A 27,739-nucleotide genomic window follows, 5' to 3' on the forward strand; every position below is an offset into this window, starting at 1 on the left:
ACTCGGGGCAGGTTTGGTCCCGGGTCCCTCCAGGGACCCTGCGAGGCTCTGGGGGAGACAGGCGACCCGCGTGGCCCCCACATCCACCAGGAAGAGTGCCCTTTGCTTGTGGTCTTGCGGGGAGGAGGCCAAACAGACGGAGGCCCATTTTGCTACTGTGAGTCCCGGGGTTCTCCGGGCAACGCCGGGCGCAGCCACCGCGTCCCCCTCCCCACACAATGGAACTCTCGCGAGCCGCCGCCTGACGCGGTTGCCATGGGGACGGCCCCGCGGCCTGGGGAGACCCGACCAACGGGTCCGGGGGGAGGCGAGCGCAGTGCCCGTCCTGTCCTCTGTCGGGGGAGCCTGTAAGTGACTCCAGGAGACCGACCCTTTGGGAAGTCCCTCTGACACGGCGATGGCAGCGCTCGTGCGCTTCTGGTCCTTCTCGAAGGTTCGTGTAGTGGGCCGCGCGCGCCGCGCACCCCCCTATGCTCTTGGTGGTAGCGCCCGGGGCGGGGCCGCGCACGCGCAGACCGGCGGTGGCCGCGGGGCGGCGGGTGGTGCCGGCGCTGGTTTGGAACTCGCGCCGGCGACGGGTCAGGTACGTCTCCGGCCCGGGGTCTCCCGGGGCCTGGGGCCGGGCGTTCCCCGGGGGACCGGGGGTGCGGCCAGCTGGAGCCGGCGGCGGGCGGCGGACGGATTCACCCCGGGTGGTCACCGCCCCTCCAAGTGCGGTTCCTTGGTTGTAAATTGGAATAGTGATTATTCTTTATATATATGTAAAGAATGTGTGTGTATTTACGTTTAAATATATAATATATTTATTTTTATATATTTAATTTTAAATATGTAATCTATATTTAAATTTGTTTCAGAGAGAGGAAGGGAGAGGGAGGGCAACAGAGGTAGAAATATTCCCGCAGCCCGGGCCTGAGCCCTGACCGGGAATCGAAGGGTGACGTCCTGGTTCACGGGTCAACACTCAACCACCGAGCCACCCTGGCCGCGTGTGACCACTCCCTTTAGGGGGCCGTGAGGGGCGAGCAAGGGGACGTTGTTCTCTGGCGTCAGTGGAATCCACCAGCCCCGGGGGCCTTGTCCCTGTGGGGCTTGTACTTACTGGGGAGACCGGATCTCTTGGAGGATCCGATGGAAACCAGAGACCCGCCTTCCCGTTAGACTAAAATAAGGTGACGGCCTTTGTGGCCCATTGCGAACGGTGCCGCACTGTACGGCCATGGTGGCGATGTCACCAGCGCAGAGGCCCAGGCCGCCTTTGGAAGCCCAGTTCCGCACCTTCCCACCGTGTGATGGGCAAGCTCCTTAGCGGCTTCTGTGCAACAAGTCCAGCATCGGGCCCGCCGCAGTGGAGCCGCAGGAAGTAATACTACTTAGTTTTTGTTACGCTGCACTTTTCTTTTCTGAGTTAAAATCTTTCTGGATATTCCTGTTTCATTCTTGCTTTGCCCTCTACAGACATAAAATTAATTGCCTTCCCTCTTTCACCGTTTTCTTTTCTTTTCCTGGAGCAGAAGCCATGCCAGGGCCTTCCGCGGTGTTCTGGGTGACGTGGAGGCACAGCTGAAAACGCCCTCAGCTTCTTGGCCCCCACTGCTGTCCGTCCATCATCAGGCTGTTAGCGATCTGGTTTGTCCAAGTCCTAACGCGCTATGCCCAGGCCCAAGGGCCTTCATTCCATAGCTTGTGTGTCTACTGCTTTTTTTTCTCATCACAAACACACACCTACCCGTAAAACTCGCATGAGCACTCACCCTGAAATATCTTTATTTTTATTTATTTATAAAACATATGTACATATACTCTGTATTGTATATTGTAAAATGTCCAAAGAAACTTTTACCATTAATTTTAATATTAATTTATCCATCGCTGAAAATAGCAGTTTTTCTACATGTTTTCATAACATGTCTTGCTAACTGTGATGGATTTATATTGTGCCCTATTTATTTATGTATTTATTTATTTATTTGGTTAATCCTCACCCGTGGATATTTTTTACATTGATTTTTAGAGAAAGTGGAAGGGAGGAGGAGAGGCAGAGAGAAGCATCAATATGAGAGAGGCACATGGATTGGTTGCCTTTAGCACATGCCCCAACCAGGTACGTACCTTTGACCGGAATCGAACCCAGGACCCTTCAGTGTGTGGGCTGATGCTCTATCCACTCAGCTAGGGCTGAGTTATTTTTTTAATGATAATTGACATAAAACCTTATCTCAAATAGTCTTGAAGTTCCCTTCTTTTTAGGTCAGCTTCTTGTCAGCTGGGATTCTCTCATGATGTGGTGAAGGCCTCAGACCTAGGACTCTGCATCTTTCTTTTGCTCCCTTGTGCTTTCACTGTCGTTATCATCTGCCTGCAGTTTCTGGAATATTTTTAAGCTACCTGTGTGTTAGGAGTTAAGACTGGGTAATGTATGGGAAGCAATGAACCTTGGCCCTGTCTCATTCAGTATACAAAATTAATTCCGGATGACCACAGTCCTAAGTGGGGAAGTTAAACAATAAAAATTAACCTATGAAAATGTCATTTTTGGAGTAGGCAGGTTTTCTTAAATAGAACACCAAACTAATCATTTTTTAAAATATATATTTAATTTATTTTTACAGAGAGGAAGGGAGAGGGCTAGAGAGAGAAACATCGATCAGCTACCTCCTGCACAATCCCTGCTGGGGATGTGCCTGCAACCAAGGTAGATGGCCTTGAACGGAATCAGACCCAGGACCCTTCAGTCCGGAGGCCTACGCTCTATCCACTGAGCCAACCCGGTTAGGGCTGTGGTGGGCAAACTCATTAATCAACAGAGCCAAATATCAACAGTACAACGATTGAAATTTCCTTTGAGAGTCAAATTTTTTAAACTTAAACTTCTTCGAACGCCACTTCAAAATAGACTCGCCCAGGCCATGGTGTTTTGTGGAAGAGCCACACTCAAGGGGCCAGAGAGCCACATGTGGCTCGCGAGCTGCAGTTTGCCGAACACAGACATAACCTATAGAGCCACACACAGCTGTGTTCAGGATCTAGCTCCAGCTGAGGACCTTAGTCTTCCTAAGCCTGATCTGTCAAATGGGGATAAGGAGGGGAGCCAAGCAATGGATTGTGAGACTTGAGATACTGCACGCAAAGGGGTTAGCATACTGGCTGCCTAGCACAGAGCGAGCAGGCCACACGCAGGAGCCGTTGCCAGGATTGTGAAGAGCCACATCAGATGTGTGTTTTCCTGGTTTTAGGACGGGGACATAAAGTCACTGGCCCAACCGTCTGTCCCCCTGACCTGTCCCGACAGGGAGCAGGGACCCCTCCTCCTCAGCCGAAGGATGCCTCTCTTCGGGAGCACGTTCAGTCCGAAGAAGACGCCCCCCCGGAAGTCGGCCTCGCTCTCCAACCTGCACAATGTGAGGGTCCGCCGGGGTCCGTGACAGGGGGGCGAGGTCTCTGTTCTCCGGAGGCACGCGAGCAGGAGAGCGTCCTTTTCATTCATATGCTGTTGCTAAAACCAGCGCTAATGCCTGCTTGCTCAGGGACCTAGGAAGCAGTCAACCTCACTATGACTTCTGGCTCTAAATACTGTCCGGTTTGACTTCACTTTAGTCTAAGGTGACCAGACGTCCTGCTTTTGGCGGGACAGTCCCGATTTTTAACAATTTGTCCCGCGTCCCGGGACATTTTAAAAAAAGTCCCGATTTTTGGAAAGACGAAAAGCGGGACGTCTGGTCACCTTACTTTAGTCCCAACACGTGGCCAGAATCGAGATCCTTCTCAAAGGACGGTGTTTGCCCCGTTAATGGTGTTCGGAAGGGTATGGCACAGCCCCAGAGCTGGGCACATTCCTCTCTGAATACCCAGGTCTGGCTCTGATGCGGAGCGGGTGCCCAGTGAGTTGTAGAAACATCAGAAAAATCCATGAAAAATTCATAAATAGCTTTTTTTTGGGAAAACATCTGGTGTATAAAGCAGTATGTTTCTTAGAGTTAGAATTGTTTGCACCTTCCTTGATTTTCTGATTTTAAAAGTATTAAATGTGCTGGGTAACGACTAGAGGAAAGAAGCAAGTTATTGGGGTCCTGCGGTTGGGAGAGGGCTGGGCCTGGAGCCAGTGCCAGGCCTCCTGACGCCAGCACGCAGTCTCCCCGCAGCTGGACCGGTCCACCCGCGAAGTGGAGCTGGGCCTCGACTACGGAACCCCCACCATGAACCTGGCGGGACAGAGCCTGAAGTTTGAGAACGGCCACTGGGTCGCAGGTGGGCCGATTGATTTCTGCCGTTTTTCCAACAAGATGACGGAAGGACCCCCTTCCCTCCCCCGCCCCCGTAACTGCCGGTTCTGTCTCCCCAGAGGCCGGGCTGAGTGGCGGGGTGGACCAGAGGGAGGCCCAGCGCCTCCGCAGGCGGAACCAGCAGCTGGAGGAGGAGAACAACCTCCTGCAGGTGAAGGTGGAGGTCCTGCTGGACATGGTGAGGACGGCAGCGGGGGGCAAGCCCTGCCGAGCTTTCCTGGGGGGGAGGCTCCGCCCAAGTCAGTGCATCCAGCTCGTGCCTCTGAGTGCCCGTCCGCCAGGAACGTGGCGTTGAATCCAAAGATACAAATCAGATCAGGCACAGCCCCACCTTCACGCACTCACAGGCTGGGGCCAATAGCCCAAAGCCAGTGCCGCGTGGTGAGGCCGCAGTGAGAGTCTGAACGGGCTGGTGTCAGCCGTGACGGGGAAACTGTCCACACAGAGGGGACACTGAGCTGGATGTGGAGCAGGAAGGAGGGCTGGGCTGGGCGAAGGCAGGCCGGAAGGCCGTCTGCTCCGGGACTGGATGTCCTGTGCCACCTGCGTTCCTCAGTGCCCGGCGTTTCCTGTGGCTGTTAGAACCCAGCCCGGGGGGCCGAGAAGTGCCTGTGAAGGTTGACTGAGAGGCAGGAGAGCGTACTCTGCAGTGGTTAGAGCATGCGCTCTGGAGCTCCACTCCCCGGCCCCTCGCCCAGCTCCGCGCTGCTCTGCGCTGCTCGTGTGTCTCCCTGATGTGCGGAAGAGCTTCGTGTCTTCGGCAGTAAAACGGACTGAGGGCGGGCTGCACCTTGTGACGTTAATAAACAAGTAAAGCCCAGGGGGCCTCAGTGGATGCTCAGGGAGGCAGCTCCTCCATAGCAAGCTGACCTTCAGAGACTGTGTCTCTGTCCCTGTCGGGAATATAAATCATTGGAAGATCCTGATGAGGACAGTGGCATTCTTTTTTTTTATTTTTATTTTTTATTTTATTGATTTTAGAGAGGAAGGGTGAGGGAGAGACAGAAACATCAATATTGAGAGAGGATCATTGATTGGCTGGATCCTGCATGCCTGGGGATCAAGCCCTCAACCCAGGCATATGCCCTTGGCCGGAATCGAACTTGGGACTCTTCAGTCTACAGGTAGACGCTCTATCCATTGAGCCAAACCAGCCAGGGTGGGAAGTGGCATTCTTTTCTAAGCACCCCCTCCCCCATCATTATGGGAGCTGCAGCTCAGAAGCAGTCAATCCTTTAGCTTAGAATTACCAGTATTGGCCTTCTATTCTCTCTTTTTTAATTTTTTTCAAATTATAAGAGCAGGTTTCTTTAGAAATTTACGGAGGTAGAAAGGAGCCGGCTGCGCTGTGGAGGCCCAGGAAACGAGTGCCAGGAGCAGAGGAAGGGCCGGGAGCGTGGGAGAGGGCCAGGCCGAGGCGGCGCTCCAGAGGCAGGAGGGTGGCAGGAGGGCGGCAGGAGGGCCGTGCTCTCAGCCTTCCGTTTCCCGGAGGCCTGCTGTCCTTCCCAAGGTCAATGCCATGCAATCCCAGTGACCAAAAGCGCTGAAGAGCGGATTGTGAAAGCTCTTCAGTGCCTGAGGTGGTTACGTTCTGCCCAGTTACAAAGGGCTCCTTCCCGGAGGCTGGCGGGTGTGGCAGAGAAATGCCAGGAGCCTTGACCAGCGCGCCAGGCTGGCCTTGCAAACCAGAAGGCGGCCCAGAATGCCTCCTTTCTAACAGCCCGCTTCCCTTCCAGTTCTCCGAGACCACGGCTGAGTTCCAGATAATGAAGAAGGAACTGGAAGAGCTGAAGAGTGTCAACCGGAGAAGGAAATGAAGACCTCACGACGCTGGTTAGCGAAAGAGGGAGAACTGGACTGACCAGAGGAGTGGCATGCAGCTGAGGGTTTTTTAAGCTAACATAGTAGGTTAGGCCCTGGGAGAGTTCCACAAATGGGCCAAGGGCCCTGGCACCCTTGAGTTGGCAATAGAAGGGGGATGGCATCCTGGAGGAAACCAGGATTCCAGGCCAGGGCAGTAAATAGCAATGTCCTCTGGCGGCTCAGCACGGGGCCAGGCTGTGAGCGGGGCCTCTGCAGTCTGGTGCTTGCCAGTCACTTAACGTGTAAATGCGCTTGTCCCAGGTTCACTCTCATTGGACGGACTCTGGAGAAGCAGCTGGAGTTCATCAGAGCATCCCCTCCTGTTGGTGTTGGGGCCTGGCCCCAGTTCTGAAGAGCCCTGCCCTCTGCCCTCAGGCCGCTCTCTGTGCGTTAGAGTGTTTCTCCCCAGATCCACATCCTCTGGCTTCAGTCTCAGCAGCAATCACCAGTCTTCTATGCAACACTATATTTTTGTGCGACTTTCTTGTTTATACTACTTCCCCCCTTGTTTTTCAATAAAGATTTAATAAATAAAAACAGTGTACTTTGTAAAAATATATTTTATTGTCCGGACAGTATGGCTTAGTGATTGAGCGTTGATCCAGAAACCCAGAGGGTCGAGTTTCGATTCCTGGTCAGGGCACAAGCCCGGGTTTCAGGCTCGATCCCCGGGGGGGGCGTGTAGGGGGCAGCGATTGATGATGTTTCTCTCATCAGTGTTTCTATCTCTCCCTCTCCCTTTCTCTAGTCATCAATAAAAAAGCAAAATATATTTTTATTGATTTCAGAGAGAGAAGGGAGAGAGAAACATCATTGAGAGAATCATTGGTTGACTGCCTCTTGTATGCCCACAACTGGAGATTGATCTTGAAACTCGGACATGGGAATTGAACTCTGACCTCCTGGTTCATGGCTCAATGATCAACACTTTCTTTTCTTTTTTCTTTTTAAAAAAAAATATTGAGTTTTTAAAATATATTTTATTGATTTTTTACAGAGAGGAAGGGAGAGAGATAGAGAGTTAGAAACATCGATGAGAGAGAATCATCGATCAGCTGCCTCTTGCACACCCCCCACTGGGGATGTGCCCGCAACCAAGGTACATGCCCCCGACCGGAATCGAACCCGGGACCTTTCAGTCCGCAGGCCGACGCTCTATCCATTGAGCCAAACCGGTCCTGGCTCAACACTTTCTTTAAATTAAATGCTCTTACATGATCTCCGTGACCAGAGTGAAAAAAGCATCAATTCCTGAAGAAGTGGAACCTGGAGTCTGAGCTGTTGTTCCATCCAGAGAGAGTTTCCAGGTGGTGGGGCGTGTCCAGGTGGTGGGAAGCATCCAGCTGCTGGGGCACTGGCAGAGGCTGACCTGGGACAAACCGTCTGTCTGTGTCTGCCCCAACTCCCTGCTCTCCCCTGGGGAGTTGCGATTATCCTGGATCTGGCTGGGACCAAGGAGCTGGGTGGGGCTGGATTCTTAGAGGGGGAGTTTTGTGCCTGAGGCTGAGCTGAGCTGAGCTGAGCTGAGCTGCTCTGGCTGGAGAAAGGGGCCAGCCAGCCAGCCAAAGGGATTCAGCTCCCAATGAGGGAGGGCACTGAGGGTGGGGACGGCACCCAGGGATGACCACTGTGGGCGGCAGGTACATGCCTGGCGGGGGCTTAGGCCCTTGCACACACTCCTTTCCTCCTCACTCAGTCCTGTGGCGCACAGACTAGCAGCATGCCTGTTTGCAGACAAGGAGCCAAACCCCAGGAGTTTCAGAAACTGTTAGGATCTTAGACTCTCAGCCACAGCGGAAGAGGGGCGAGGTGGGGGTGCCCTGAGGCTGCTGTGGTCGCTCCTCCTGACTGCCCACTCCATGGGGGATGGGGGGAAGCCGAGCCCATAGGATACAAACCTCCAGGTGCCGGCAATGGGGCGACTGAGTGTGCTGATTCCTGGGCTACTCTGGTTAGCAAACATCGGAAGAGCACCCTGGATGCCAGGCACCTGTTTCCTATTCTCACGAGAATTCATCAATCGTATCATCCCCTGCTTTTAGCTGAAGACAGCGTTCCAGAGGGTGACAGCTGGAAGGGTTAGAGCCGGGACCAAACCTTGGGAATCACCAGAGCAGGTTTGGGTGTCACAATGATGTGGGTCCCCAGCTCACCACCACGGCACCTGACCAGTGGGAGCCAGAATGTGGGACAACTCTGCAGGGAAGAAGGACTTGTGAGTGACAGAAGAAGCAAGCCGTGGGTGAGTTTGAACAGAGGAATGCTGTGTTCAACTGGATTTTATTTTATTTCTTAAAATATATTGATTTTTTACAGAGAGGAAGGGAGAGGGAAAGAGAGTTGGCAACATCAATGAGAGAAAAACTTCCATCAGCTGCCTCCTGCACATCCCTCAACCAAGGTACATGCCCTTGACCAGAATCGAACCCAGGACTCTTGAGCCCACAGGCTGATGCTCTATCCACTGAGCCAATCTGGATAGAGCTCAACTTAGTTTCAAAGGCTCCCTCTGGCTTCTCTGGTGAGAGCAGGCTGAAGGGAGCAAAGGCCAGGACCAGGGAAGTGGCAGGAGAGGAAGAGAAGTGAGCAGACTTGAGACACGCACTGAAGGTGGAGCCCACGGATGGGCTGTGGGTGAGAGCCGAGTCAAACACAACCCTATTGAGGAAAGTCCTTTAAGTGGAAAGGAGAGCGAGTTACCCATATCACCACTCTAACCTCCCCCCATTGAGACGCTCTATACTCCCAAGATCGTACCTTTTTAGGCAGATACGTTCTTCAGGTTCTGGCTAAAATTCTACCCCCTCAAAGCCTTTATTAACCAAATCTGCTCACGACGTGTACAGAGTGCTACCCAGTTGCCATTTATTATCTCTTGTAATCACTACAACAGTTTCAAGACTTTCTGTGCCGAGTGTCAGATGAGGGAAGAGTTGTTAGGGAAGGGCTGAGGTGGGAAGTCCTGGGGGGAGAGTGTGTGATGGGGTGGAGAGGGTGGGGGTGGGGGTGAGAGCGGGGCCAGAGGCAATACTCAGATACTTGAGGCCTAGCCAGGGCTCCATGTGCACACTCTCCCGGTAAGAGCCAGTGTGTATTTCTATTGGGTGCGGGGGTGGGAGACTTCTGTCTTTTCTAAGATTCTCAAAGGCATCTCTGCCCTCCACCCATCCAAATTAAGAGCTGTTTTACTCTTTTCAAATTTAACAAGACAAACAGGGATGGTGGGAACCGTGGACTTGAGGGATAGGGAGTGAAAAGAGAAAACCCCGTCTTCATGCAAAGGCAGTCACCTGTCCCCAGACACAGGCATCATCTCTCACTTGGTTGAACCCTTAATTGTGTGACCTGGCATCAGTCCATCCGTCTTCTTCGCTGCCACGGAGCTTTTCTCCTCCACACCCTCTCCCAGGTCTCCTTCCTCCCCAGAGGCTCCTTGATCCTCCTGGTGTGGGGGAGAAACTCCTCTCCTTTTTTTTTTTTTTTTAATAATATATTTTATTGCTTTTTTACAGAGAAGAAAGGAGAGGGATAGTTAGAAACATCAATGAGAGACATCGATCAGCTGCCTCCTGCACACCTCCTACTGGGGATGTGCCTGCAACCAAGGTACATGCCCTTGACTGGAATCGAATCCGGGACCCTTCAGTCCGCGGGCTGACGCTCTATCCACTGAGCCAAACTGTTCTCGGCTCCCCTCCTTTCACACCTTTAAAAAAAAGTATTTTTAGGTATGACTAGGCTTTTAGTTAAAAATTTTATTATGGCCTTAGCCTGTTTGGCTCAGTGGATAGAGCGTAGGCCTTTGGACTCAAGGGTCCCAGGTTCGATTCTGGTCAAGGGCATGTGTCTTGGTTGCAGGCACATTCCTGGTAGAGTGTGTGCAGGAGGCAGCTGATAGGTGTTTCTCCCTCATCGATGTTTCTGACTATCCTTCTCCCTTCCTCTCTGTAAAAAATCAATAATATATATATATATATATATATATATATATATATATATATATATTTATATATATATATATATATATATTTTAAAAAGAGCCCGTTAAAGAATCAAAAGCCATCATCACTGGGTTCCTAGGCTGCCCTTGCATCGATGTAGATCAAACACGTCAAACTTGAGGCTAGGCAGGGCCACACATTAAATGAGGTATGCACCCCTTCAGCCGCGAGTTTGACATGCTTGATGTAGATACTTAAAAACATAAAAAGGTTAACATGCAAAAATGTAATTCACAGGTGTATACAGCCTGATGAATTATCCAAAATGAACACACCCATGTAACACCACCCAGGGCAAGGACTTCACCAGCAGCTCCCCAAAAGTTCCTCTCCCGCCCTTCCCAACCCTTCTCCTCAGAGGGATCACTATCCTTCTCACCACCGATAGGTTTTGCCTGTTTTTGAACTTTATGTAACAGAATCATACAGTAGGCACTCTTTGTGACATGAAAACTTCTTGTACTCGGAGCTGCCCAGTCCATAGATGAAACTGAGGGCCGGCTCTGGAGGAAGTGCAAGCTCTCCTGCTCCCGAATGGCTCAATGCAGATAAGGATTTGGATGGTGCAGCTCTGAGATTCTCCCATTCCACAGTCAATTGGCTGACAATGGAGATCAAATTATCCTTGTATATAATAACTGTGGGGCACATTATAAAAACGCATTTTTCATCTATCATATACGTAGACAAAATATTAAAATTCAGTTAATACCTAATTCTGGGGAGCATGTGGGGAAAAGGACACTTCATTCACTATGTGGAAGTATATACTTTCAAGGGCAATGAGCTAATACCTGGCAGAATTTTAAATGCCATACTTTGTGGTAACAAATCCACTTCCAGAAATCTCTCCTTCAAAGATACAGTAACCCGGTACTGTGCCTCAATTTCTTTAATTCAAAGATAGGGAAAACAGTACCTCAACATACACACAATGCCCGCTCCTTAAGCGTTAACTCTTGCCTATGTTTTAGTATACTGGACCTGTTTATTTGATGTTTTCCCAAAAGACCAATTAACCTTCAAATCTCTAACTTATTCCTACCAAACAGCACACCGCTCAGATAAATGAAACTAGATTAGTGTTTCTCTAAGGGCGATCCCTATGCAGCTTGTCAAAGTGCAGGTTTCTGGGCCCACGCGGAACCCTCTGCACAGAATTCCCGCGGAAGAAGCCAGACTGGAGCAAACTCCCCGGTTTATTTCCCTGGACTCGCAGCCACCGTCCGACTTGGCTGAAGGCGAATGACGACCGCCGGCCAGAAGGTGTCGCTGTCCCCCGCCCTCCTGATCCCAGCTCCCGGAAGGGCAGCTCTATTCGCTGCGCTACATTCGCCTCCTCTCTTCCGGTTCCGGTGTCCCTCCCTTCCTCCCTCCCCGCCTACAGCTATGGCCGCCGTGGTCGTTGCCCCCGGTCCAGGTGCTCCGCTGCCCCCGGACGAATTGCTGCCGAAAGGCGAAGCGGAGAAGACGGAGGAGGATCTGGAGGAGGATGACGACGACGAGGTACCGGGGCCCAGCGGGGCGAGGCGGGGAGCGGGGGTCCGAACGGGAGCGCCCCGCCCGGGGGTGTGGGCTCCGCGTGCTGCGGGATCGGGGTATTGGCGCGCCGTGGAGCCTGGAGAGGTCGGAGCGGAGGTGTGTTCTCGGAGGGAGTTAGGGGCCCCGCCGGCCCCGAGTGCCCTAGCTCCTTGGGTGGTGAGCGTGCCCCGGCGCGCGGGGACCTACCGCTGCTGCATCCAAGACCCCGGCCTCCTCCACCACAGCCAGATGAGACCCTGTCGGAGAGACTCTGGGGTCTGACGGAGATGTTTCCCGAGAGGATCCGGTCCGCGGCCGGAGCCACTTTTGATCTCTCCCTCTTTGTGGCTCAAAAAATGTACAGGTAAGGGACAAGGGCAAAGGCACGGGGGTGTGCCTGGGGTGCCGTGAATGCACGCGGGCCTTGGGAGGGTCCTACCTGGGTTGGAAGCTAGCCTGTCACCTAGATCGTTGAATGACCTTGAACTTCTGGTACCTTATCCTTAGGCTCAATTTCCTTGTCTATAAGTGGGGATTCTTGTTGGGTAGGATCCTTGTTAGACTCATTTCAGATTGTGTGAGATAATTAAGGTATCCGTAGCTTTGTAAGAACTCAGGAGAAAGTTAAAATTGCTGCCACTAGATACACAGCCACCAGAACTGTTCCTCCTGCTTCTGGTAGAAGAGTTGGGTAGTGTATGTTTCTAAAAAACATGGCATCGGTGGCATGAGGAATTTGGTTCCTCTTTGGTGCAGCTGTCTGGTTTTGTCTCCCATCATGCTCACAATCCTTTTGTAGGTTTTCCAGGGCAGCCTTGTGGATTGGGACAACTTCCTTCATGATCCTGGTTCTTCCTGTTGTCTTTGAGACTGAGAAGTTGCAAATGGAGCAACAGCAGCAACTGCAGCAGCGGCAGGTGAGCTCAGACACCTGCATAGACCAGCAGTTAATGTGTGGGCAGCGCTTGGGATCTGGCCCATGCCTTTTAGGCACTTGACTGTGCAGTCGGCATTGTTTCTGTTGACCTTGTCTCCCTCTATTAGACAGGATGAAAACTGAGATGCCCAGCTCTGTGTGGTGACTTACATCTTTCCTTTCTGTTCCAGATACTCCTAGGGCCTAACACGGGGCTGTCAGGAGGAATGCCAGGGGCTCTCCCTTCACTACCTGGAAAGATCTAGATTGTTTCCTCTATATTTGACCCGTCTTGGTGGGAGAAGTTTGAAAATTCAATACTGTTTGAACTGCTGATTTTTTTTTTTTTCTTTCACCAAAACAATTTGGTTGGGAAAATTTCCCCGTCACTGTCTCATGGAGACTCCCAACTTGCAACTGTGCCCTCCAAGCTTTCCTGACTGACTTCGCTCCTCACTCTGACACCGGAGTGCACTGAAGCAGATGGTCACTCCCAACTCCGGCCACCCGCCTCTCACTAAATTACTCCTCACCAGATCTGTGTGATTGTGGAATATGAACTGATGCCACTGGGAAGGATGTATCGCTGACCATTAACGACGGTTCGGTTTTGTCATGCACACTATATGAAATACAGATGCATTACTGCTGCGGTGTAGAAGCAGCCACTGTGAAGTTCTGTGTATGTTGGAAAAGAGGGAGGATTTTTAACCACAGGATGGGTGCTGTGGAGGGCAGAGCAGGAGCTCACTCCTCTGCACATTTTGGCCATTAGACCTGTGTCTAAAAGAGAAAAAAACGTCAGTGCTCACTTTTGTAATTAAATATTTAAAATGATTCCATGATTCCAACCAAGTGTCAAGCCTGTGTTAGTGGATATGCACCTCAAACTCAGACCATGTTAGAAGGACAATGACATGAACTGCCCCAAACCATAACATCTCTGTAAAAGATGAATTGTGATTTTAGTGAATTCCTTCTACAGCAGCATCACTCCTTTACCTTTTCCCCTCCTTTATGTACATAATTACAGAATTTAGGCAGACATGAGATTTATGTACGGAGTTTTCCATTTTTAATATTTGGTTAAACAAAATACATCTTTTGTAAACAAACCCAGCACAAGGCCAACAAAATTGGGGGGAAGGGAGGGTAAAAGCAAGAAAAACAAAATGCCTAGGGTCACCCCTTACGGGCATCAGGGTCAGGCCCGCTCCCTCCCTTAAAGGAAATGGGGCTTTTGCCCTTAGGCATCAGCGTGGGCCCCTGTTCCTAAGCACCAGAATTGGATATGAACAGAGACCAGCCCTGAAATGTTTAAGCGTCTTTGCATATCTCATTGGCTCATGGACTCTAGTACATGGGGACTCCTTTGAAGTGCCATTTGCACAGGCCCCGGCACACCGGAGAGGTTTCCTCTTCTCAGGAAATGGCTTACTATCACTGACAGTGCCAATGGATCAAGCTCCTGCTTATGACAATCGGCAAGGCTGGCTGTAACTTCTGGCTGGTGGTGGTTGGAATGTCATTGTGCAGGGATACAGAGCTGTCTGTGGAGCCAAGCAAGTCTGATGTAGAAAATGGTGCAAGAGTTTGCAGTCAGTTGCTCAGACAGTAATGCATTAGCCGCTTGGTGGCCTGTTAGCATAAAAAACGGCCTTGTTGGATTGAAGATAAATGCAGAAAAAGTGCTGGTGTAAACATGCACTCCAGTCACAGTGGGGAGGAGAAAGCCTCGGCTTCATCCTGTTTAACTTGCTCAGGTTTGACATGCAAGCCCCAGGCTGGCTGCTGCTGGAGAGAAGTCTGGCTAGTGGAGCAGCTCTCGGGCCTGCCAAGACCACTGATCTGGAAGGCCTGGAGGGGCATCCCTGCCTGCCCACCTGCCTTGAGGCAATTACAACCACTTTGGAGACAAGCAGTGCTTCCCCTCCTCCTCTCGTGTTTCCCAAAGTTAGAAAAATGGCCTACAACTATTTAAAGAGGTAGGGGCGGACCAATTCTTAGTTGATTTGTAAAGGAAGCTAGAGAAAGATGAGAGACCCAAGTCCTCTAACATAATACACATAACCACCTAATTCGAGGACTCTGCTCACTATAGTGACTCCCAGCCTAGGACTTCGGTTCCAGCTGTTCTCTTCACACTACTTTCCTCACCCAACTGTCAACTAGTGGAATTTGATGTCGAAGGCAGGCTCATTTTTTCCTGATTTGGTCAGAGTGGGCCAACAGGGAAAACTGCCCTTTTGCTTATCCTGTGCCCCAGAGCCTCCTAACTTAACAAAATGGCAGGGTCTGCTGGAGTGAGGCGGGCAAGTTGCCCAGGCGGCCTGGTTGGCCATATCCTCTTAGGTATCTAGCTCACCCTGTCATGCTAGAATGTTGCAGGATTCAGCCACTCAGTGTGAAATATTAGAGAACTTTTCTATAAAACTGTAAGGATAGCCACAAACCATCCTTAAAAAGAGGGTAAGGGATGGCCTTGAGGGTTGCAGATGGCATGATGTAGTGCTGCTGGGGTTTTCGAGATGGTTTCCTGAGAGGCCTTTTGCTCTGGGTCCTTCAAACCAGTCACATCAGCTCTGCGTGTCCTGTGTCTTCAGACCCACTAGTTGCCAGGAAAAGGGAAATGGAGGCAGCATCTCCAGGTAAGTCAGAGCAGCAGTGAACTCCAGCAGAGCCTCTGTCAAGTCCTCAGAGGAAAGGGGAAAAAATAAGCTAGGAACTGCCCCCCACCCCTCTTTTTCCTTGTCTCTTCGAATAAAACAAGGGTCTTCTATTGCTTGTCCTAAGCACAGAGTTCCTACCTTCCTTTCCCAGGAATGAGTAACGCTGGTTGGTTCTGGTAACATTTCACACCTCTGGCCTATTGCACAGTCAGAGCTGAGGGAAAACCCGATGAGATGTTTGGGGAGTGGCAAGGGCAGACCCACAGCACATCGTGGAGGATTTGGGGCTGAGGTGAGGGAAGGCTGGCAGAACTGTCACATATCAGCCCTCCAACTCTGACGGGCCTCCACCTCTTCTGGTACCACCAGCAGGAGTTCACAGTTCTTTCCTCGCAAATGATGTTTTAGAAATTTCCTATGGGGGAAAATATAAGAGAATGAGATGCTGTTAAAATGGCAAAGTCTTGGGGCCATATATTCACCAGTAACGTCATTAATTTATACCCTTGGCAATCCTAAAAAAACACAACTGTAATGATCTGCTCTTGGAGGGTTCCACTTTTGGTTACCCCTCAATGTGTCTAGTTAAGATTTCCAATTTGAATTTCTGCTGATATTGCCTAAATAGCTAGTTCTGTGACAAACAGAACCAGCCAAAAGAACTCTAAAGCAGAAGACTTATAATTGTGAAAAAAAAAAAAAAATTTATTCTTTGAGAAGTTTAGACCTCTCTGCCCTGAACTGGCAGCCACACTGTCAGTTTGTCTAAGTGCAGATGAAGTTACAAGGCCAGTCCTCCAGACCAGAAGTCAGTATCCCAGGAGCTGGAGCTTCCTGGACTTTCAAAGACTCGGGTCTTTCAGATCTGAGACCTTATGATTCTAAGTGACGCAGGAAGTACAAGAAGCTAGGAATTTCATTTCCTTTGTCAAAGAGCCAAAGGTGAGCTTGTAGGAGCCCACCCAGCACATCAGCCACCACAGGCACCTGAGCTCGCTCTCGCCTCCAATCCACTCAGGCATCTTCAGTTTGGAGTCAAGGTTGTAGTAGGCACCGCCCACCTCTCGAACACAGATCCAGTGCTGCCTTTTGAGAGGCAACTTCAGTGGACCCCAGCTCAGGCTGGAGGGCAGATTCATGATGAAGCCCATGACGTTAGTGAGAGCAATGGCACTGACATCCCTGCAGAAGAGAAACGGTGTCAGGTTCCCTGGCTATCACACAACTGGTCACCTACCTCCCCACTCACTCCCTGGTGCCAGTTCTCATCAGTCAAGCCTGGTTCAGATTACCTGCGTTTGTCCCACCAAACAGCTTCATAGCCTTTGGTCTGAAGTGCTGCCATAATGACGTTCACATCATAGTTCCCATTTCCCAGCATGCTCTTCTTGTGGGGGGTCACCATGGTGTTTGGAGACAACCTACGGAAGTGAAAGAAGGACTGAGACTTGTTGATCTGCCTAATGCCTGCTGAGCCTGCACTCCCAGAGACAGAGAGCACTTCTGGCCACTGCCCCCCAAAAGTCTGTTTACCCCATTCAAGTAAACCAAGCTTTCAACCGAGTATTCTATAGTCTGGGCTCTTACTGTCCAAGGGTTACTTCTTTTTTAATGCAGAATAATAATTCAGGACTGGCTGGTGTGGCTCAGTGGTTGAATGTCAACCTATGAACCAGGAGGTCACCATTCGATTTCCGATCAGGACACATACCCGGGTTGCGGGTTCCATACCTAGTGGAGGATATGCAGGAGGCAGCCAAGCAATGATTCTCTATCGTCACTGATGTTTCTCTTCCCTTCCCCCAACCCCTACATTCAACAAAAATATATAGAAAATTAAAAAATAATAATTCAGTAGTGATGGAGCCTATTTGCCCGTCATTTAAAAAGTGTGTCTACAATGAAGTCAATGGACACAAAGAGTGTTCCATGAAGAAGTCTCATTTATCCCCAGCCTACCCATTTCTGCCAGCTTTTTTCTTGCTGACTTCTCTGCCCTGATACAAACCTTTTTTAAAACAATGGAAAACAGTATATGATATTTTCATTTGCATGGGCAGTATTTGTTATTCTTGTTTTTTTACATTTAAATGCTTTCCATTTAAGCCGAAACCGGTTTGGCTCAGTGGTAGAGCGTCGATCTGCGGACTGAAAGGTCCCGGGTTCGATTCCGGTCAAGGGCATGTACCTTGGTTGCGGGCACATCCCCAGTAGGGGGTGTTCAAGAGGCACCTGGTCGATGTTTCTTTCTCATCGACGTTTCTAGCTCTCTATCTCTCTCCCTTTCTGTCTGTAAAATATCAATAAAATATATTTAAAAAAAATAAAAATAAATAAATAAATAAATGCTTTCCATTTAAAGCTTACACACTTGGTAATCATTAATCATTTAACACTCAAAGGCCTACAGGAGACCAGACAGGTAACACAAATGTATGAATTGGGGCCAGGTATAAAGCAATAAAATGTAGGAAGGCCTAAATGAAATTGCAATGTATGACCCACGTAAAGCATTCCAAATATACATGTGCATGTGTAAAATACTTAAGAATTTTTAAAAATTAAAACATAGCCGAAACCGGTTTGGCTCAATGGATAGAGCGTCAGTCTGTGGACTGATAGGTCCCAGGTTTGATTCCGGTCAAGGGCATGTACATTGGTTGGGGGCACATCCCCAGTTGGAGGTGTGCAGGAGGCAGCTGGTTGATGTCTCTCTCTCATCATCGATGTTTCTAGCTCTCTATCCCTCTCCCTTCCTCTCTGTAAAAAATCAATAATATATATATTTTTTTAAAAAATTAAAACAGACTCAATTGAAAGGAATTTTTGTGCAAAAACAAAACTGTAGTCTAGTTTGCTCACCAGCTGAAAGGCATTTCTGGCCAGGCAGGCCCTTAGCCCTCCTTCGCCTCAAGGCAAGGTCAGTTCTGAAGGCATTTCCAGTCCTATTACTTAGCTTCACAGGCCTGTCAGGCCAGGGCCAAGGAAAGGTCATCTTGAAGGAAAGGGCAGCACGTGTGGAGGAAGGGAGCTGTCACCCTGGCCAGTGGTGCTCAGTGCTTAAGAGCGCCAGCCCAAATAGTCTTGGGTTCGATTCCTGGTCAAGGGCACAAACGTGGGTTGCAGGTTCGATTCCCGGGCTATCAGGGTGAGTGCTGGAGGCAAACAAACAATATGTCTCTCTCACACGGATGTTTCTCCTCTTTCTCTCTCTCTCTTCCCCATTCCCCTTCCTCCCTCCCACTCTCTCTATAAATCACGGGGGAAAATTTCCTCAGGTAAGGATTAACAACAACGACAACAACAACAAAAAAGTAAAAAAGCAGAGATGTCTAGGCGCCACTAAATACCATCTCCAAAAGAGAATGGAGACTTTTAAGTCAATTTTAAAAACTTAAGAATAACCTTATAAAAAGTAAAAAACTTGAACAAAAACAGATTCAGAGACATAGAAGCATGGAACAGATCATCTAACCTCAGAGAAGGCAGAAGAGGGAAAGAGATCAGCCAAAGGACTTGTATGCATGCATATAAGCATAACCCATGGATACAGACAGTAGGGGGGTGAGGGCATGGGCTGGGGTGGGAATGGCCGGGAAGAGGTCAATGGGGGGAAAAGGAGACATATGTAATACTTTAAACAATAAAGAATTTAATTAAAAAAAAAAAGTAAAAAACTTCTCTATACACAGCCAACATACCAGGTCAGTTTTTCAACATAAAACATTCCTACCACTGCTTACACCCTCTAATGGCTCCCCAAACACAATCGACACTACCTCCTCTGGCCTGCAAGGCCCTGGGGTCCTGCTGACCTCATCGCCCCTCTTAGCACACAGACCTTCTCTGCTACTGGAACACACAAGCTTTCTCGCTGAGGGCCTTTGCACTCCATGGCTGCCACTGTCTGGAATACTCTTCCCCTAGACCGTTACTTGATCTGCCCATTATTTGGGTCTCAAGTATTATTGCCTTAAAGGCCTTTTCTGGCAGTCCATCCTTAGGTTTCTCCCAGTTACTTCCTCTTATATACACCTGCTTTAGTTACAGCCCTTGTTATAACTGGACATGCCTTCTGATTTGTCCGTTTTCCCACCCTAAAATGACGGCAGGGGGCGCAGTGGCCTTCTCCATCCTGTGAATACTACATCACCAGGGCCCAAAGGGTGCCTAGCACCTGATTGGTGCTTAAGGAAGTGTTGTGGAAAAGCTCTCTATATTTATTGTTATCTCTTTCCCTAAAAATAGCAGGGGTCCTTACAATGAAAAGAGCTTATGTGCTTGTCTCCAGAACTGTTAAGAGTACCTGAAGATATTAAATTCCACTCTGTAACCAAAATTTGTTTTCTCTGTAATAACTACCATTTATTGGAAACTTCTGTGCCAAGCCCATGACATGCTTTCATATGTATCTAATTTAATCCTCACAATAAGCCCATGAGGCTATGAATTATTTACATTTTATAGGCTTGGAAAACTAAGGTATGAATGACTAATCCCTGATCTTTCAAGTTTGAACGAGGATTCAAACTCAGATTTGTTGGAATTCAGTGTGCTTTTTTTTTTTTTTTAATATATTTTATTGATTTTTATACAGAGAGGAAGGGAGAGAGATTGAGTTAGAAACATCGATGAGAGAGAGTCATTGATCAGCTGCCTCTTGCACACCCCCTACTGGGGATATGCCCGCAACCAAGGTACATGCCCTTGACCGGAATCGAACCCGGGACCCTTCAGTCCCCAAGCCGACGACGCTCTATCCATTGAGCCAAACCGGTCCCGGCTCAGTGTGCTTTTTTTTTTTTTTTAATGTCTATTAATTTCAGAGAGAGGAAGGGCAAGGAGAGATAGAAACATCAATTATGACAATCATCAATTGGCTGCCTCCTGCATGCCTCACACTGGGGACTGAGCCTGCAACCTGGACATGTGCCCCAACTAGTAACTGAACCATGACCTCCTGGTTCAAAGGTCGATGCTTACCCCTGAGCCACACTAGCTGGGCAGTTGTGCCTGTCTTACAGCAAGAACCCAAGACCAGAATGGTGGTGGCGGCAGGCTGATAAGAGGAAAGGCCAGCTGAGCCCCTGGGGCCTGGGCTTGAAATGCAGCTTAATAGGACAAAGGCTCTCAGTGGGTTCTTGGGCACTTGGATTAAATGCAAAAGCAAATGAAAAAAGCCTAGCTCAAGACAGACCCGGTTCCTTTCCCTTCACCAGTTTTTCAACAGCGTCTCATCCTTTCAGTGAACTCTCTAGCCCACATGTGTCAAACACAAGGCCCTCGGGCCAAATCCAGCCCGCCAGGCCTTGCAATGTGGCCCGCACCGCGCTGTCATCACTGCACTCCGCTGTCAGTTTATGACATTGTCAGTTTATGACTGTTCAGTAAACCATTCGGCCCGTGATTTAGGCTGGATTTTAGATTTTGACTCCTTCTCTGATTGAGTTCGACACCCCTACTCTAGCCAGTGGATGCAGGAAGATTTTGACAAAGAAACTGGTGAGTCTTCCTCCTCTCTCACCACCTAAGTCCCTACCTTCCAGGCTCAAACCTCAGAGCTGAGCTTTCCCAAGTGTGTTCCCGGACGATCACAGAAAACATTCAATACAATGGCTGCATGAAACCAGAAAACAGGTTTCCTGCAGGTCTTCTTGGAAGCCCTAAAATGCTAGCATTCACCTTGAGCCTTGAGGAGACAGGGTTTGTCTTTAATTTCCCAAATACGTTTGAGCACACAAGCGTTATTTCTGGCCTCTTCTCTTTCATCCTACTTTCTGTGCCAAGTCAAATCCTAAAGCTTCTTTAGGCTCATCCTCACATCCTCTCTCCTCCACGGAATCCTTCCTGGCTCCTTTGTAATAGAAAAAGAAGGGAGATTGGGAGGAACTTCCAGGCAGCATGCATGCTAATTGTGAGATTTAATCTCCATGCCTCTTAGCTTGTCTGTGAAAATGGGAATGAATCCTATCTTAAAGGACTATTGAAGAAGGCCGTTTTATTCCTACATGTCCAAACAAATAGTAAATTCCTGAAGGAAAGGAAATTGCTCTTCTACTCTTATCCCTCACAGCTAGGCACTGGCAATTTGAGTAAACATGTGTTGATCAAACCGGTCAATACAGGAAATGCTGAGGATGGCTTCCACCTCATTCCCAGAGTGGTTATTTGAACAAGTAGGGTCTACCCAGTGTACCTACGACACTAGCACTTGCTTTTATGTTAATAATAGTGCCCATTGTGTTAGCTACCCTTATAAGCTTTATCGCTTAATCCTTCAAACAATCTTGAGATAGAGATTAATCCCATTGTGTAAATAAGGAAACTACAGACATACAAAGAGGTTACAGTGATTTTCCCAGTCATCTATAGCTAGTGAGGGGCAGAGCTAGGATTCAACTTCCTAACTCTCAACAGAACTAAGACTTCACTAAACAGCCTCCTGGATATTTCCATACACTGGCCCCACTGAATTCCGTAAGATCCTGTTCTGTTTCAATGGACTGCTTTCTTGGGGACTCCCTGGCAAATTCTTGTTCAGGACTGACTCTTAATTTCATTAAGAATTCTGAACCACAAAGCAGGTTTCTCACTGTTGTCACAGCCGAGAGGTTGTGGATTTGAAGTGATCTACACGTGAGAAGACAGGCTCTAGTCCAGGTCTCACTCCTCAGAGAAGTTCCAGATCCTCTCATGGTTGCCTCTGTGTCTGGTATGCTAATGAGTTCAGATTTTAAAGAATAGTAGATGTGGAGACATTCATTCATATCCCTTTTCGCCCATAATTGTTATTTTCCTTCTTATCAGGTCTGAAGAGATGTGACATTAGAAAATAGGACTTCCTGATGTCTTTAAATTATTAAGTGTAAAATAGAGATCACAGAAGTACTTTGTATGTAGTAGATGTTGGCTATGATGGAGACGGTGATGATATTTGGCCCTTGGATGAGATAATTTAAATCTCTAGAGGTTAACACTTAACATCTTTTCTCAATTTACAACCACCACATCTTTACTTTTTTTTTTTGTTACCTCCCACATGCACCCCAACTTTGGTGTATGAGACAAAGCTGCAACCGACTGAGCCACAGCGGTCAGGGCACAACCACGAAACCTTTAAATGTGGCTCCTTCCTATTAAATGGCTCAGGGACCATTTAATAGGAGGGCAGCAGGGCATCCCCTGTATAGTAGAAATTTTGCTCACCAATATCCATAATCTTTGTCCCTTCCAGGTGCATTAGATTTTTTCCCTACTACCAAGCTAATTTTCATCTGTTTAGATTTTAGCAGCTATTTTGAGAGGAAACACATATTTAGCTGCAAGAACATTTGATCACTGAAAAATTGAGATGAATCTAGTGAAAATGTTTGAGACTTGAGGATTTTCAAAATAACCTTGCAAAGCTGCTGCCGCATCATTTCACTCCCAAGTCCTTTCTTTTCAAAGCATAGACGTGCATGATAAACTGTATGAGATCAAATGTCCACATGAACACTATTTCTACCTTTTCTCTAATTTCACATGTTGAAAACCTTTTCGTGCCTTTTTACTATCACTACAGACATTACCACTATCTCCAAATCATGGACCCGGCCTGCCACAACTTTGACTCCTCTCTTCCTCATCCCCATGTGGCTACCACGTCATTAGCTTAGTTCTTTCTAAGTTCTGACTCATTTTTATTCCAAACATGAGTCATCTCATAGGCACAACTGTACTGAAACTCCACCCTGCTTTTGTATTTCTCCTTTAGCGGCTAAACGCAACTGCTAGGATGAACTTCCTTCTCAACAAATGGCATTCACATTAATATTTTTTTCTCATTTCTACTATTCATTAGTCACATCTTCAAAAAAGCAAAGAACTTTAGATCTGGGAATTTAAAATTATTTAGTTAAATCTGTCAACTTTACTGTTTTTTTCTGTTAGGACCCAAATAGATCATCTTTTCCTTTTACATTGTTCTAAATTCCATGCTTCTAAGTTTACTTGAGTCTGTTCTCAAGACTGGCCAAGGTGTATCACCAAGATGTACTCTCAGTGGCTGAGTCCTTTTCAACTTGTTTTCTCTATAGTGTCCAGTAGTGCCTGGCACATTTCACGCAGCCAGTAAATGTTTGTTTAAAAAATTCCATTTTTTCTCTTTCACCTCTTCTCCTTTGCTTTTTCCTCGGGTCCTTTTCATGCTTTTTGTTTGTTTCTATTCATCCACACAGAATCTTTCCACACAAAACAGTCTATACTATACTATAGAATTCTTGGAGTGGGGACAGAGTATTCTCTTTGTGTACTGATTTAAGGTGGATCTTTACACTATGCTGCTAGGGAATTGGGGAGTGTATGTAGTACAACTTGCAAAAGCTTTAAAGCCAGGAATAGAACTCTGGTTCCATGTTAATGTTTAGCAAGTATTTAACATTCTTTCACTCAGGGAAAACACAGCTAAAAGAGCCTCACTATTATTTAGTTTACAATCATAGTCCAGATCTTCAGACTGAGACCCAACTTACTAGCAGAGTGAACAGATACTGATGACATAACTGTTATGACGTGCCTTTCCAATACGTAGGGAGCAACAGAGCAGTTAGGAGGCCCTGGAGTTACAAAGCTTAGGTCCAAATCCTGCCATTAATAGCTCTGGGCCATGATTTTACCTGAAAAAATGGGAAATAACAGAATCTATTTTTTAAAATCAATGTGAGGAATGACTTAACATGAGGAAACAGTGCTTTGCACAGAGTGCTCAGCTGTGTTAGTGATTGTCATCATTTCAGATCGGGGCCAAACTTAAAGAGGTGGAAAACTTCTGAATGAATCTTGACTGTTGAAATTTACTAGTGAGTGGAACTGGGCAAATTTAACTGAATCCTTGGATCACTATAAGAAGGTTGCTGCAAGATTGCTACATATTGACCTAGCTGGTTTGGCTCAGTGGATAGAGTCTCTGCCGGGGGACTGGAGGGTCCCAGGTTCTACTCCAGTCAAGGCTATGTACCTTGGTTGCATGCTGGATCACCGGCCCTGATTGGGGTGCATGTGGGAGGCAGTTAATCCATGTATCTTTCTCACATTGATGGTTCTCCTCTCTCCCTCCCTTCCACTCTAAAATGAATCATGATGAGGATTAACAAACAAAACAGATTGCCACATATTTCCAGGTATTGTACAAAGCACACTCAACTACTCACTGTGAGTCCTTTCCTTCTCCCTAGACTTAGGTTAGGTCTAGAAAATAATTCACAAACATCCAATTTTAAAAAATATGAATGGCTGGTGAAAAGGAAGCAGCGTAATGGACTGGCCTCCTTTCTACTCCTTTCAGTTACATGACTTGATGATCTGAGACAGATTATCTACCTGCCAGCGCCCGATTCCTGAAGAGAATTAATTCTGCTTGCCAGGTAATGGCCTTAATGCAAATGACGCATGTGCACAGCTAAGGCATAACTACTGTTATTATTGGCAGAGAAAAACAATTACTCTCATTATAATTTTGTTAACACCCTGGGATTAACATTCCTTTAAGAGAGCTCTATGGTTCTTTCGGGGTAAAAAGTCTACACGTATGGACTTTCACCCCAAAATACATTGTTTCCAGCTGCAATACAGGCCCTCATGGCGCAATAATTTTATCTGAGTAAAGGGAGAAAAGGGTCTTCTGAAACTGCCAATATGCACTGCTTCAAGAATTCCTCAGCTTGATCTGACCAAGAACGGAGTAGGCCTTCACACTCTGCAGCTGGAGGGCTCAGACGGGCTCACTGCTTGACCTGGGGACCTGAGACATATTATCTCACCTGCCAGGGCCCATTTCCTGAGAAACCCTTTGGTAAAAGAATTTTAGAGCATCAAAGCAGAGAGAGAAAAACTGAACTTCTATCAACCTGTCAGGCAGCATCTGGCAAAGTGGATAAGAAAGAATATCTAGAATGAAGTAAAAAAGGGAGGGGATCAAGAGTTGCTACTTAGAAGCTATTTGGAGGAATTACCTGACCTTTCTGCCTTTCTCCGTCCCTAAAACAGAAACAGTAGACCACTATTGGGAAGGTAACACAAAATAATGTATGGAAAGCACAAAGGCTAGCACAAGGTCTCAAAGAAAGGCTGAGCATGGTGTATACACCTTTAAAAAAAGTATATATATATATATATATATATATATATATATACACACACACACACACATACATACATATTTTATTTATTTACAAGAGGGAGACAGAGGCATCAATGAGAGAAAATCATTCATGGGTTGCCTCCTGCATGTCCCCCCTGGGGATCGAGCCTGGGGATCATTGCCCTGACCAGGAATCGAATGGACCTCCTAGTTCATAGGACTGTGCTCAGCCTCTGAGCCACGCCAGTGGGACTGTGTAGACACCTCTCTATAGAACCCAGAGCATACCATCTCTGATGGCAGGTGGCTGTGTAGTATTTATCCTGTCCCCTTCTAGACCGCCAAGTCCTTAGGGGCAGGGCTGGAGAGGCGTTACAGCACAGTGCCAACAGCACAGGCACAAACCTGAATTCAAACTTGGCTCCATCTCTGTTGCGTTTGTTACCTGGGCAAATCACTGAAGTTCTCTGAGCCCTGTCTTTATCTGTGACATGGAAGTAACATGTATCCCATGGCATTGCTGATGCTCTCAGCACTGTGCCGAGCCCCTAAGTGTCCAACAAAAAGGAGTGACTATCTTGGCAATTCTGTGTCCCTTATTCCTGTTAACAGTATCCAACTGACAATACTTGTGGGTCTGAAGGTGAATGGAAAAAGAGACATCGCTCCCCCCACGGAAATTCAGACACAGCAAGAAGCACCCAGAAACCAAGAAGCCGGGGTCCCCTACCTCTGGAAAATCTCCTGCAGCGTTTCCCGGGTGAAGGCGCCGCTGTCCTGGAAGACGTTGTTGAGGGCGTGCAGGGCACAGAGCTCCCTGCGCTGCTTCTCGTGGTAGATCTGGGGGGGTGCCGCCTGGGGCAGCTCCAAGGATTCCGACTTGGCCTTGTCTCCTCTCCATGGCACGCAACTCATGTTTTTCGTTTTGGGTTCCGGAGAGGGCCAGGAACACCCCGCCCTCCCGTCCCGAGGAAGGAGGCGAGCTGCGGGGTCTCTGCAGGATTCCTGAGGTCCACCTTATTTCCCGGTGTCCATGACTTATGCTTTGTCACCGGGGAGAAAGGATTGGAATCAAAAGGAAAAACAATCCATCTCTTCTTAATAGAAAAATAACTTTCAAATCAGTGTTTTTCACCACTAATGTCAAAGTGCAGAATTTTTTAAAAAAAGAATCATAGAAAAACCCAAGACCTTGTTCCTTTCTCCCCCCTCCCTACCCTCCCCCCCTCGGGGAAAAACAAAAACAAAAACCCACGATTTTCTTGCTGTGTTTTCCTTTGTAAAAGCCAACCAGGCCTCAATGCAGGAAGACTGAACGGAACCGGTCACATCGCTCCTTTTCCTCCATTTCTTCCGAACCGCGACGCCACTGACCCAGGAGACAAGGCCTCGGTGGTGTGTCAAACGCAGAATCCGGGCGGCTAGCGAGGGCCGGCCGGCGGCGGGCGGCGGGCGGCGCTGGGGCCTCGGCGGCGCCTCCCCATCCCCTCGGGCGCGGTGGGTCCCCGCGGGGCGCGGGCGCGGCTCCCTGGGAAAGCGCGGACTCCCCGCTTCTCGCCGCGGCCCTGCGGGGGAGGCAGCCCGGTCAGCGCCGGCGGCCAGGCGGGCCCCGCCGGGCGAGGACCGGGCAGGCCAGGAAGCGGCGCGGCGGGTCCGGCCCCGGCCCCAGCCCCAGCCCCAGGGAAGGTCCGGAGCTGGGACGGGCCGAGCCGCGAGGGGTGGAGCCGAACAATTCTCCTCACCCTCGGGGGCCCACCCGTCTCGCCGCCGCCCCCACCCAAACCTCCCCGCCGGTCACGTGAGTGCAAGTCGAGGGGCCCTCCCCGCACCCCCCTGATCCCGGCCCCCGCGCCCACTCGCGTCCGCGCCGCGAGGCACCCCTCACCGTGGCAGGCCGCCCCCGGGAACTGCGGGCCGCCACCTGGGCCGCGCTCCGGGAGCGCGCGCACCTGAGCCCGACGTCAGCGGCCACGCCCAGAGCGTGCCCCGGAAACGCCCTCCAGCGCCGACCGGCCCCGCCCCGACGCGGCGTCACGTATGACGTCATCTTGACGTCAGCGGCGCCGGCGGTGGGGTCCGTGGCAGCCGCGCGCCGGCCGACAGGGCTCCAGTGGCTTTTGGGAGCCCTGGTCCGTGCGGGGCCCGGCGGCGGCGAGCGGAGCTGGTGCGGCGTTTCTCCGCTCTGGTCCTCGCCGGGCGGGGCGGTTGCGGGAGTCCCGCCTCGGCGCCCGCCGCTCCCTGGCCCGTCCCTCCCCGGGGCGTCGGCGCCGTCCCCGGGCGGTGACCCAGCCTGCGGGCGCACTTGGGGGTCCTCCCCGCCCGCCCCTCCGGCCGGGCCCGGTTGGCTGAGGCGGAGCGCTTCCGCC

The 27,739-nt window shown here is 49.2% G+C and overlaps 3 protein-coding genes and 1 long non-coding RNA gene across 10 annotated transcripts; 2 read left to right on the forward strand and 2 right to left on the reverse strand.

Annotated features, from left to right (window-relative positions):
* The first annotated feature begins 491 nt into the window (after window positions 1-491).
* On the forward strand, window positions 492-6,683 carry CBY1 (chibby 1, beta catenin antagonist). 6 transcript variants are annotated; one of them, XM_084880048.1, is made up of 7 exons: window positions 509-583; window positions 1,515-1,629; window positions 3,293-3,401; window positions 4,143-4,248; window positions 4,343-4,461; window positions 6,020-6,116; window positions 6,408-6,683. In XM_084880048.1, the coding sequence occupies exons 3-6, from the start codon at window positions 3,324-3,326 to the stop codon at window positions 6,098-6,100; spliced, it is 384 nt and encodes a 127-aa protein (XP_084736174.1). In that variant the 5' UTR covers window positions 509-583; window positions 1,515-1,629; window positions 3,293-3,323; the 3' UTR covers window positions 6,101-6,116; window positions 6,408-6,683. The 6 variants fall into 6 exon arrangements, with proteins under 6 accessions (XP_084736173.1, XP_084736174.1, XP_084736175.1 ...); XM_084880047.1 differs by lacking the exon at window positions 1,515-1,629 and having other exon boundaries at window positions 492-583; XM_084880049.1 differs by lacking the exon at window positions 6,408-6,683 and having other exon boundaries at window positions 1,515-1,617; window positions 6,020-6,401.
* Window positions 6,684-11,495: 4,812 nt separating this feature from the next.
* Window positions 11,496-13,248, forward strand: TOMM22 (translocase of outer mitochondrial membrane 22). Its single transcript, XM_084880040.1, has 4 exons — window positions 11,496-11,653; window positions 11,914-12,032; window positions 12,468-12,585; window positions 12,776-13,248. Exons 1-4 carry the CDS (start codon window positions 11,537-11,539, stop codon window positions 12,848-12,850), a joined length of 429 nt encoding a protein of 142 aa, XP_084736166.1. The 5' UTR covers window positions 11,496-11,536; the 3' UTR covers window positions 12,851-13,248.
* Window positions 12,918-27,425, reverse strand: JOSD1 (Josephin domain containing 1). Of its 2 annotated transcripts, none has more exons than XM_084880037.1 (5): window positions 27,323-27,425; window positions 26,104-26,938; window positions 16,546-16,674; window positions 16,241-16,435; window positions 12,918-15,668 (listed from the first exon to the last, which is right to left on the reverse strand). In XM_084880037.1, exons 2-5 carry the CDS (start codon window positions 26,286-26,288, stop codon window positions 15,569-15,571), a joined length of 609 nt encoding a protein of 202 aa, XP_084736163.1. In that variant the 5' UTR covers window positions 26,289-26,938; window positions 27,323-27,425; the 3' UTR covers window positions 12,918-15,568. The 2 variants fall into 2 exon arrangements, with proteins under 2 accessions (XP_084736163.1, XP_084736162.1); XM_084880036.1 differs by having other exon boundaries at window positions 27,259-27,389.
* Window positions 16,848-26,093, reverse strand: LOC311620570. Its single transcript, XR_014794711.1, has 3 exons — window positions 25,435-26,093; window positions 20,716-25,379; window positions 16,848-20,507 (listed from the first exon to the last, which is right to left on the reverse strand). It is a non-coding gene; the product is annotated as an uncharacterized lncRNA (long non-coding RNA).
* Window positions 27,426-27,739: the final 314 nt, after the last annotated feature.

This window comes from Pipistrellus hanaki (genome assembly GCF_964339955.1).
Source record: "Pipistrellus hanaki genome assembly, chromosome: 3".
Classification (NCBI taxonomy): domain Eukaryota; kingdom Metazoa; phylum Chordata; class Mammalia; order Chiroptera; family Vespertilionidae; genus Pipistrellus; species Pipistrellus hanaki.